The 10,394-nt window shown below is 45.9% G+C and overlaps 1 protein-coding gene across 1 annotated transcript; it reads right to left on the reverse strand.

Annotated features, from left to right (window-relative positions):
- Positions 1–5: 5 nt before the first annotated feature.
- Positions 6–8,119, reverse strand: adamts1 (ADAM metallopeptidase with thrombospondin type 1 motif, 1). Its single transcript, XM_042513129.2, has 8 exons — positions 7,064–8,119; positions 5,303–5,643; positions 5,081–5,213; positions 4,087–4,544; positions 3,326–3,512; positions 2,490–2,668; positions 2,099–2,274; positions 6–1,866 (listed from the first exon to the last, which is right to left on the reverse strand). Exons 1-8 carry the CDS (start codon positions 7,686–7,688, stop codon positions 1,125–1,127), a joined length of 2,841 nt encoding a protein of 946 aa, XP_042369063.2. The 5' UTR covers positions 7,689–8,119; the 3' UTR covers positions 6–1,124.
- Positions 8,120–10,394: the final 2,275 nt, after the last annotated feature.

Below are 10,394 nucleotides of genomic sequence, written 5' to 3' on the forward strand. Positions count from 1 at the left end.
TCAGCTTCACAAGTCAATGTGATACTTTATTCATGAACCTAGGACCATATATATATATTTATATAACATTGTATAAATACTCTATATATTCTACTCCCTTCTGTGATCTCAATAACAAATAAAAAATAATATTAAAAAAAGCCACATGATTATATTTAACAGGCTGTACAAAAATAAATAATGTTTGGATATTCTGTACAAAAGGAAAAGACTGAAAAAAAAAACCTTCGCAGAAGGCAGGAGAGACTTACTTATGAAGTAGTAGCAGGAGACAAGTCCCTCTTTAGGTCTCCACGCACACAGACATGCACACACACACTCGCGCAGACACTCCTCTTTGGTCTTTGAAGAGTTCCCTCATTGAAGGCTGTGTAGACGAGGGCAAAATATGGCTAAAGGACAAAGTACAGCGTACTGAGGCATTTAGGGACAACTGGGTGTTACGATGTGCCGCTGGCAAAAACAAAGATGAAGTGCTACAAGGTTTGTGATAAATAAACTGGCAAGTTTGAACATAAAGACTATGACTATTAGCTTTTTTTATCTTCCATACCTGATGGGGCGAGTAAGCAGAATATGAGCTACTCTTTCATTTGTTTCTTTATAAACTCTGCAATAACCTCCCCCACCCCCCAACCCCTGTGTCCGTCCAGCCCAGCTTGGACAAACATCATATATATGCATTAAAAATTTGACACACACAAACACGCACACACAGTCTTACACTCACTCACACACAAGCATGACACTGGCACGGTAAGCAGCATGCTCATTTTTGGAAAATCAGGAATGTCCATGCTTTCTTCCCATCAACGGGAGGCAAAATGTGCCACCGCTGCGCTGAGGCCAGACAGGCAGCGAGCTGGAATCAGTCTTATTGCTTCAGCTGGGAGGCGCCGTCACTGTGGACCAACGCCCGGCTCCAGAAAGGATGGAGGGTAAAGCAGTCACCGTGGAACCAATGTGGGAGCGTTCGACTACCTGGAAGCCACGAAAACCTCTCTGGATGTAAACATTCATCTGCCTCTTTAGTTTGTCCGTGGAAAAAAAAAAAGGCGGCAGTGACGGTCAGAGTTTTTAGTCTTTCTGAACGTTGACGGGAGGTTTGATGGTCGGAGCAGTCCTTAACAGGCACTCTGATTGCACAGTTCCAGCAGAGGTCGCGGCCTGTCTTTGGGGTCACAGCTGTCATGGGTTAGCGTGCGCCCATCGTGGCCGATGCAGCGCAGTTGGCGCTTGCGGAAGCCTCGGCCGCAGGTCTTGGAGCATACCGACCACTCTCCGAGAAGCCAGGAGGGACAAGTCTGGGTGGCGCAGGACCGCGAGGCCAAGGGGCGCAGCTCCTCTGGGCAGTCTCTTGAAGGTCGACCCTGGGGATCCAGACACACCACCTCTCTCTGCTGCGTCCCTCCTCCGCACGTCTGAGAGCACGGACCCCACTCCCTAAGGGTCCACTCGGCTCCATCCACCTCCCTGATGGCATTGATGGACTGGCGGCGGCCTCCGTTGCTGTTGGAGACTGAAGCAGCGTTGTTTGGTCTTGGGGCAAAGTAGCTGTACTTAACCCGGGGCCTCGGGGCTTCGCCCACAGACAGCACCTGGATGGTGAGGGGCTCGGGGAGAGGGGCGAAGCTCCGGAGGCGCTCCAAGGTTGCGGAGGAGCCACTGTATCGCAGCAGAGCCCCTCGTAGAGCAATGTCTGTCTCCATGGTCATCAGCTTGTAATCGCCATTTAACAGATAGGTTCCATCCTGGCGACGCACTGCCAAATAGCTGTTATCATGACGACCGTTGCCTGGTGCACGCTGCTTCACGTCCAGGTGAGTGGCACCAGCGGGGATGGTTACAACATCCTGGTAACCAGGCCTGAAACAGAGGCAGACGGAGGTCAGACGAGGCCATGAAACGTATGTGTGCATGCATACGATGACGTTTCAGTTTATGTTTTTATGAATATAAAATGCCTCTGGGATGACATTTTTCTGTGGACCAAAATTAACATTGCCGTGGTTCCCTGTTTACTCGTTTCCAGGTTTTAGGACTAATTCCTGGGGTTTTCTATATGTTTGTGTGTGAGAAAAGGCTGCTTGATAATTACCTGGCACGCTCCAGAGAGCCAGACACTTTCTTGCAGGTGGAGCCGTCTCCACCGCACACGCCACACTTATCAAAACGCCGACTGGAGCCAATGATGCGATCACACCCAGCCTTGACACACTGGCCTTGAACGCAAACTGAGGTGGAGTCTGGGCTGCAGGGCGTACCATCAGCCACCTGTGGGCAGCAGAGAGACACAAATGGAAGTTGAGAGTTTTGTCTCGTGAGACTGTTACATAAGTCAAAAGGTAGAAAGTAAAAGTCGCCTCGGGGCTGAGAGAAATTTCAACTGCTGATACTTCAACTTGCAGGTCTACACAGGTAAGCGCACTAAAATGAGATAAACTAAGACTGAAAAAGTTGAAAAAACATCTTTAAACAGAGTTACTCACCTTAGATTTGAGGACAAAGAAGTATCCAGTCCCCTTGGCGCGGCACATCAGCTTGCAGCGGTCTTTGGGTGAAACTCCAGCATACTTGGGCACCCACTCGACGCCCTCGCCTGAACCCAGCGACACTTGGGCTGACATGTCGTTGTGGGCCAGGCACTGTTCCTCTCTGAATGACAAGCCTGAGAAAGAGACAGAGGAGGGTCAGATTTACTGCTCGTTCAGCCCGACTCGCACGCTAACTTTCACACTGAGGTGGCGAGGTACATCAAAACATGGCTTCTTCATGAGAACAACTGCAGCATATGGTGCAAAGTTGTAAACTTCTAAAAGTCGTGACACACCAAGCCAATGGCTGCCAACACTGGGCTGACGGTGAGCATCAGTGACCATTATCGATGCAGTGTTTCCTGCACCGCTGGCATTTTTCTGCCAATTCAGCATGCTGAAACAGTGACAGAGTCTGCGAAGCCTCTCAGTGAATGAAATCACTCTGATTGGCCGTTCAGCTCAGCACACGAGAAGAGAAATGAAGGGAGGAAGTAAACAAACGGGTAACGTTTTTTACACGAGGTAAGATTGTTTTCTTTAACCACTGAGCTCTAAACAAACACATTTCCTGATTGTTTGTGTTGTTCACTGACGCACAGTAAATATGTTTTGATCTTACGAGCTTGTTGGTTGTCAGTTTGGTGTGTTTCTGTGCAACTTTTTGACAGAGACACGTCGATGTGAGGCAAAAGAGCAGGAAGCTTTTGTCACCGATAGTTCTCAGATGTAGGCTTGGTGCGTCACGGTTTTAAGAAATAATGTTATCAAAGATTTCTGTGGTGTCTTACCGTTGGTGTCGGGGCAGGCCTCCGTGTTACAGGAGCGGTACTGGATCCTCTTGCCCTCGCAGTACTTGCCCCCGTTCTTGGGCAAAGGGTTGTCACAGGAGCGGAAGGAATACTGCACCCCTCCGCCACAGGTCCGAGAGCAGTCGCCCCAGGGACCCCACACTCCCCAGCCACCATTGACAGGAGTCTGAAAAAAACGTGAACGTGAGCGTTACAACTCTGAAACAAGTTGGAATTGGATTCATCTGGAGGCATGAGGCAGTTTTTCTGCATGATTTGTTGTAAGGATGAACGATATTGGATTTTTTTGGCCGATATCCGACATGTAAGAACTCCTTTGGCCAGTAACTGAAATCAATATATCCACTTTTTTGGAAAATTATGCAACTGTCTTCCCCAAATCCCTGACTTGAATATACCCCTTTATCTGTATTCCTGTACCCTGGTTTAACTTTATTTTTACATGTATTTTCATTTATTGACTTTTTTATTGTAACGTCTGTTTATCTGTCTGTTTAATTTTTGTCATATTCTTCATACATACTTGTGTATCTTTCAGATATGTTTGTTTTTACTTGTGCTATATTATTTACATGATAAAAACATAAAAAGGTTTGTCATATCTGCAGATATCACCATGTTGGCCGTTTCTGATATTTCATTTTAAAGCCAATATCTGCTGATACTGATGACATGCTGATATTATCCTGCATCTCTTCTTTGTTGGTTTTGAAGTGTAATTCGTTAGGTCTGCTTCCTACCTGGAGTTTGGCGGCTTGGCTCTTTGTGAGACACTGTCCGGCCACACAGTAGCTGTCATGCCCGCACGCCGTCCCATCGGCCCAGGGGAAGTTCTTCGTCTGGCACACCAGCAAACCGTTGGATGTCGTCACAGTGCACCACAGAGCTGCGCACGTGGTGCTCAGATCGGGGCAGTGCTGGGAGTCTTCGCCAAAGGTGAGCCGACACTGATGGTCGGCGTCATAGACGGTCCCGGGCAGGGGCTGAGGCAGCGGCTGAGGTTTGACGGGTTTATCCAGCAGGCACTGACCGTGGCCGTTATCCAGGAAGGTGGTGACCATGAGGGCGGAGCAGGGGGACCACGGCTGCTGCTGGTCCAGGTTGGACAGAGTGGAGGCCATCATGTGGGAGCCCCAGTGGGCGCCGTTGACCCCGGAGCACAACTGGGCGTCATCGTGAGGCATGTTGAAGACGTGGCCTGAAAAAAAAAGGGTTGTTTGAGCACCTCAGGCAAAAGTGGCACATCTATATATATCCTGTAGATTTTCCAATAAATGTTACAAAATTTAATTTCTTTCTGTTACAAGCCTAAATTGTGTTAAGATGGAAAAACAGTCACAGACCTAATTCCAGTAAGTGGATTAAAGAGATGTTTTGCAGTCTGACATCAGAGAAACTGACTTGCATAGTAAGAGGCAAAATTAAGGATTTTATGAAATGTGAATAACTTATTATTATTATTGGTAGTATGCATTTATTTATTTGTATTATTCAATTCAATTTATTATTTGTCCCAGAGGACAATTTCAGTTACTTTTTATATTATGCTACTTTCTTATGTATATTTGAAGATATGTTTGTCTACATTTTTCCTTTTCCCAAGAAAGATTTGTTATGTGGGATGGGAATTTTTGTTCTGATTATTCAAAATGAACAAAAAATTTTTTTGGTTTTTAATTTTTTTAAAGTGGCACATTTGAAAGGTCCTTGTCACACACTTTTTTTTTTACTTACCGAGTTCATGCGCCACAGTAAATGCAGCTTGCAGCCCATCATCCTCAATAATTGAGCAGCTTCTGTCGGGGTCGCACACGGTGCCAACATCCGCCATGCCAAGAGTGTCACAAGAGTGGGCGCCACACAGGTCCTGGAGTGGTAGACGAAGAACAAAATGAATGACTGAACACTTTTTATATCTCAGATCCATCCAATCACACTTCCTCTTCTCCAACTTACCGTCCTGGTGAAGAGCACGGCGGTGTCATAGTGCTCAGGGTGGCGGTCACTTGGTGGGTTGTGCTGCCGCTGCCACTGGCAGAAGTTGCGGAGGGTCATGGCGGCGTTGGATGACACCTGAGGGCCTCGCTCCTCCTCGTACACCACCAGCAGCTTCACCACCGCCAGGCTGATGGAGTTGTGGATGCTGGGGTGGCGGTACAGGCGGGATGCCACTGCCATGATGGTCAGCAGGTAGGGCTTGAGCCCGGCGCCGTGGAACTCGGCCATGGACTGGTCAGCTACGAGCATGATCTCCAGGTAGCGAGGAGTGGAAACGAAGCGTCTGGTCCTGTGGTGAGCTGAGGGGAGAGTGGAGAGAGGTCAGGCTAAAGAGTTCAAAGGTCATGTGAGCAGATATTAGGTTTCTGGTTTTACTGCGCTGTTACTATGAGACGTTCTATTTTCTTTTAATAGAAATGATTCAGTTGCTTGGACGAGCACGTAAAAGTGTTCTAAAAAGCAGCGACAAAAGAGTCATTTTATTCAGCAGGATAGAGGCTCCACAGAGAGCTCCGGATGTGCCTGGAGGAGCCTGGCTGCCGTGACTCAGCGTCACACCACCGGCGGCTCCTCCTCCTCAGGGTCCACATTCCTAAAATGACCTTCTCTGGTGGAAAATTATGTGAAAGGAGAAAATCCTTTCTGGGGAAAAGTGTCTGCCGGTGCGAGTTGTACCAGGAGGCGAGTTTACACGTCTCAGCACCACCGGGCTCTGGCTGGCCCCAACCCCGCTGCTCCCCTCCCCTTCCTCCGTCACTCCTCCCCCTCCTCCTCTTTCCCCCTTGGAGGAGTTCGCCCCCCCTCTCTCCTCCCCTCCCTTCCTCGTCTCTGGGAGACGGCGCTGTCAAAAAGGTAGCTGAGTGCACTGTGCATGCTGTGCAGCCTGGCACACACACAACTCCACTAACAGCAGTCTGCTCTGCATTTTCACTACAGCGGCTGACTTCTATATAAGATAAGAAATGTGCTCACATTCTACAGTGAATAAATTACTTTTTCTATGCTTCTTTGGTCACTTTCAAGCAGTGGTGGAAGAAGTATTCAGATCCTTTCCTTAAGTAAAAGTACTAATTCCACCCTGTGAAAATACTCTGTCACAGGTAAAAGTCCTACATTGACAATGTTTCTTAATTAAATGTAAGCATAACCATGAAAAAGTACTTAAAGTATGAAAAGTTGCTGTACCCAGTGCAGAAAAAAACTTCAAAATAAATAAATAAATAAAATAAAATAAAATAAATAGAAAAGAAAAAACACCCCCAAACCCCAAATTATTAAAAAGAAAGAAAAACACTTTAAACTTCAAAAATTATCAAACAAAAGAAAAAAAATCAACATTATAAACAAACATAAAAACTAATACCAAAAAACCAAAAATACCTAAAACAATTGCTGACAATTAATCTTCTGTGAATCCACTGATTGATTAATTGTTGCAGCAGTACTTGTATAAACTGGTAATTTAATTGAATTTTCCAAACTCTTTTTGTGTTTATGTTTGTGCTTAATTTGTAAAGTAACTAAAGCTGTCAGATAAATGTAGTGAAGTATAAAGCACAATTTTCCCCCTGAAATGTTGCGGAGAAGCATGAAAAGAAAATACTCAAGTACAGTACGAGTACCTTAAATTTATACTTAAGTACAGTACTTGAGTAAATGTACTCAGTTACTTTTGCGGTTGTTAGTGTGAAACTGCGCGCAGTGTTTCTGCAGCCTCACCTGTCTGCTCTGCGTTAGCGGCTCCGTGCTTGGCTTCTTTCTCCAGATTCTTTGGCACCCTCTCCTCGTCCTCGTTGACCCCGCACTTGGAGCTCCCCTCCTCCGCCAAACTTGCCCGACCTCTCCGGCGGATCAGGTGGACATCCTCCTCACTGCCCGTGAAGTCGCTCGAGTTGAGGGGCTGAATAAAATACTCTTCCCCCTGAAAGTAGAATCCGCCCCTGAGTCCGTGGCACAGGTTGAGCGCAGCGGCAGAGTGCTCCTCTCCGTTCACCATCCCGGAGAAGAAACAGCCCGGCTCGGCTCCGCTCTTTGGTTCCGGTGTCGGTTCGGACTCAGGACTCCCCACGATGTGGAAGACAAACCCCGGCGCCAAGAAGGTCTGGTCGGGCTCGAGCTGCAACACCAGCTCTTTGCCAAATACGTCCAAGCGGTACTCCCTCATCTCCGCCTCCTTCTCCTTCTCCTCTGCGGAGAGAGTCCGCCACGGGTCGATGTCACTCTCCGACCGGGCCGCCGGGTCCAGTCTGACCGGCACCACTGTGCTCTCCTCCCAGGCGCAGTGCGCCGCGCCGACGCACAAAGCTGCGATTAACCCGATGGAAACGTGTAAAAACCCCATCATATAACTGTGAAATCCGACAAGTGGAAAGACAACTTGACAATAAAGTATCTACGAGGAAGCAAATAAATCCTTTTAAAGGTTTTCCACTATAAGCTACAAAGTCTTTGAACTTCCACAAAACTGCCCCCCCAAAATTAAAAAAAATCTAAAAAAGGATCAAATCCAGTGCATTTAAAGTTATGTGCAAGTCTGAGTTGTTGCAAAAAAAAGTCCTTTTCATTAAATGGAAATAAAATCTGGATGTCTGCAGTAAATCCAACAGGTCTCTTTCTCTCCAAAACTCAGCAGATGTCTCTGTTTGAGTTCGGGGGCAGGTTTTTTCTCTCTGCTGACCCGCTTAGTGTGTTCTCTGCTCTTGCCTTGCAGTCAGAACAGAGCAGGTCCCTCCTATATATCCCCCTGCCTCGGAACCACCCCTTTCCTGAGGGCCCTTTGATCTGAGAGGAGCCAAATCCCGTGCGCAACGAAAACGCACCAGCGACCTGGAGCGGTGCCATAATAATCAATTACTGTGGAGGGGAGAGAGAGATTTGGGCAGATGAACGTTTTCTTCTTCAAACTCTGTCTGTCACAAGATGTACGCAGTCAAATAATATTATGACTGAACATATTACTCATACAATTACATGTACTATCATACATTAGTGATATGTATAAAATAAAAACTCTCTGGCACTATTGCTCCACTTTTCTTCATCACTGAGCTCAACTCTTACACTATTCCAGCCTAAATGAGGGTGACAGGCTGATGTGGAGCAGTGTTATAGTGACACAGGAGAAGGCAGATGGCAGCAGGTCCGGAATGGTAACCGTATCGTGCTGGCCAAGGCTCCGGGAGTCGTACTCACCTCCTCAGTGCCAAGCCGGCTGTGGTGCGCCGTGGCCGGGTTCGGCAGCTCTGCTCCCGGGGGAGAGGGAGCAGAGAGGGGCCGCTGAGGTCTTAAGGTGGAGCGGGTCTCCCATCGGGCTGCCTGTGCGTACAAAGCAAGGCTTGGAGAGCCCCTGTCCTCCGGCTGCTTCCCCCGCCCGCCCGGACTGCTGCTCCTCTGTAACGGACAGGAAGAGTTTACGCTGGAGTTTCATTAGAAATAACAGACATCTGTTAACACAACTACATTCACTAAAGGCAACTAAAATGATCTAAAGTTATATTGCAATATTTTTAATGATACCATGTTGAATCTATAAGAAATATTGACAAACTATTGTTAGAAATATAAGTAAACCATATAATATAACAATGATCTGATATAATGTTACTACTTCTTTTTTTAATTTAACAATTTAGGTGGATCCTAGAGAGCTTTTTGGCACAATTTCCACTGCTGTGACTCACTGGAACAAACATCACTGATCACTCTCAAGGGACACATCATGCAAGTCCACCTTAAAAGTATCACGTCAGAAAGAGTGAGTAGTTGTAATTTCGTCATTTCCCAGTAGATGGTGGCCATGCGTTATGGAAATTCCCTAGACTGCTGCAGGGATTTTTTTATGACTTGATGGAGGAATAACAAGTTCAGCAGACAGGTGGCGCCTTAACATTAAATTTTGGAGATTGTGAAAGTGGAAGTGGTGAGTAAGTGGCCGCAGGGAGGCAGAGCTGTCCACTGATGGACTGAGTGGAGGATGGTGATGATGGGACCAAAAGGCACGTTTATGTGTCAACCAGGTAACATTTGGATGCAGTAGACTTGGAAAATATTTTCTTATTTTCTATTTTATTTCATGTATGGATGAGAACAGATGATGAAAGAGTATTGATCTTCATGTAAATTAAATTTATATGGTATTTTATGTTGTACATACAATAGAGTTTTGGGGTCATGTTAAGGGTTTTTTTAGACTTTGAGAATAAAAACGTAGTTTAAAAAAACCCCATCATTTTATGAGAATGGAGTCGTAATATTACGACAATAAAGTGTGGCATTTTATAGCGATAATGCAAGTTTTACGACAACTGCTGAGGACTGAGCTGGAACTTGAAGGAATTAGACATATGGACCTTACAGCAATAAAACACTGGTTTTAAAGCATGTCTTTGAAGAACTGGACTGATCACAAAGATATGAGAATACTTAATATAACAGTAGGTGGCGATAATGCTCCACCCGACTGTGAATCATCATTAAAAAAGAAGAAGAAAACTGTCATTAACCATCAAAGAAGAAGATGTTAGAATAAGCATCTTCTCCTCTACTAAACAAATACATCTCCAATTAGATAGTAACAGTCAAAAAATACAATTTATTTATATTTACCATTTGTATGTGACGTGTACCTCCTTGACACCAATCCCAATGAGTTTTGTTTTTTGCGAAACACAGGCGTTGACAGTTATTTCCATATTTCTTCATCACAAACAGAGCCAGTGGGCCAAATTCAGTCACAAAAACGGCCAAAAAAGCATTTTCTTACGAGAAACTCCGCGAGTGTATCCTCTTGTTGTTGTTTAATTGTTGTTAACGACTCTAACACCGATTTAACTCCAATTAATGCAGTGTTTACTCTGCTAATGCTAAAGTCAGCACCTGTAGCTGCGGGAGCCGCCATTACTGTTTTGAAAGAAGCGGCCGGCATGCTACGTCATCAGCTACAACGCAGTCTCTGATTGGCTGCGGCGTTTTCGACAGAGCGGATCCCTGATTGGTTTAGACTGCAGTGGGTTGAGATCGTTTTGAATTTTTTTCTTCATTTGTCATACAC

The sequence above is a fragment of the Plectropomus leopardus genome, chromosome 24 (genome assembly GCF_026936395.1).
Source record: "Plectropomus leopardus strain MGB_pleo_1.0 chromosome 24, ASM2693639v1, whole genome shotgun sequence".
NCBI lineage: Eukaryota > Metazoa > Chordata > Actinopteri > Perciformes > Serranidae > Plectropomus > Plectropomus leopardus.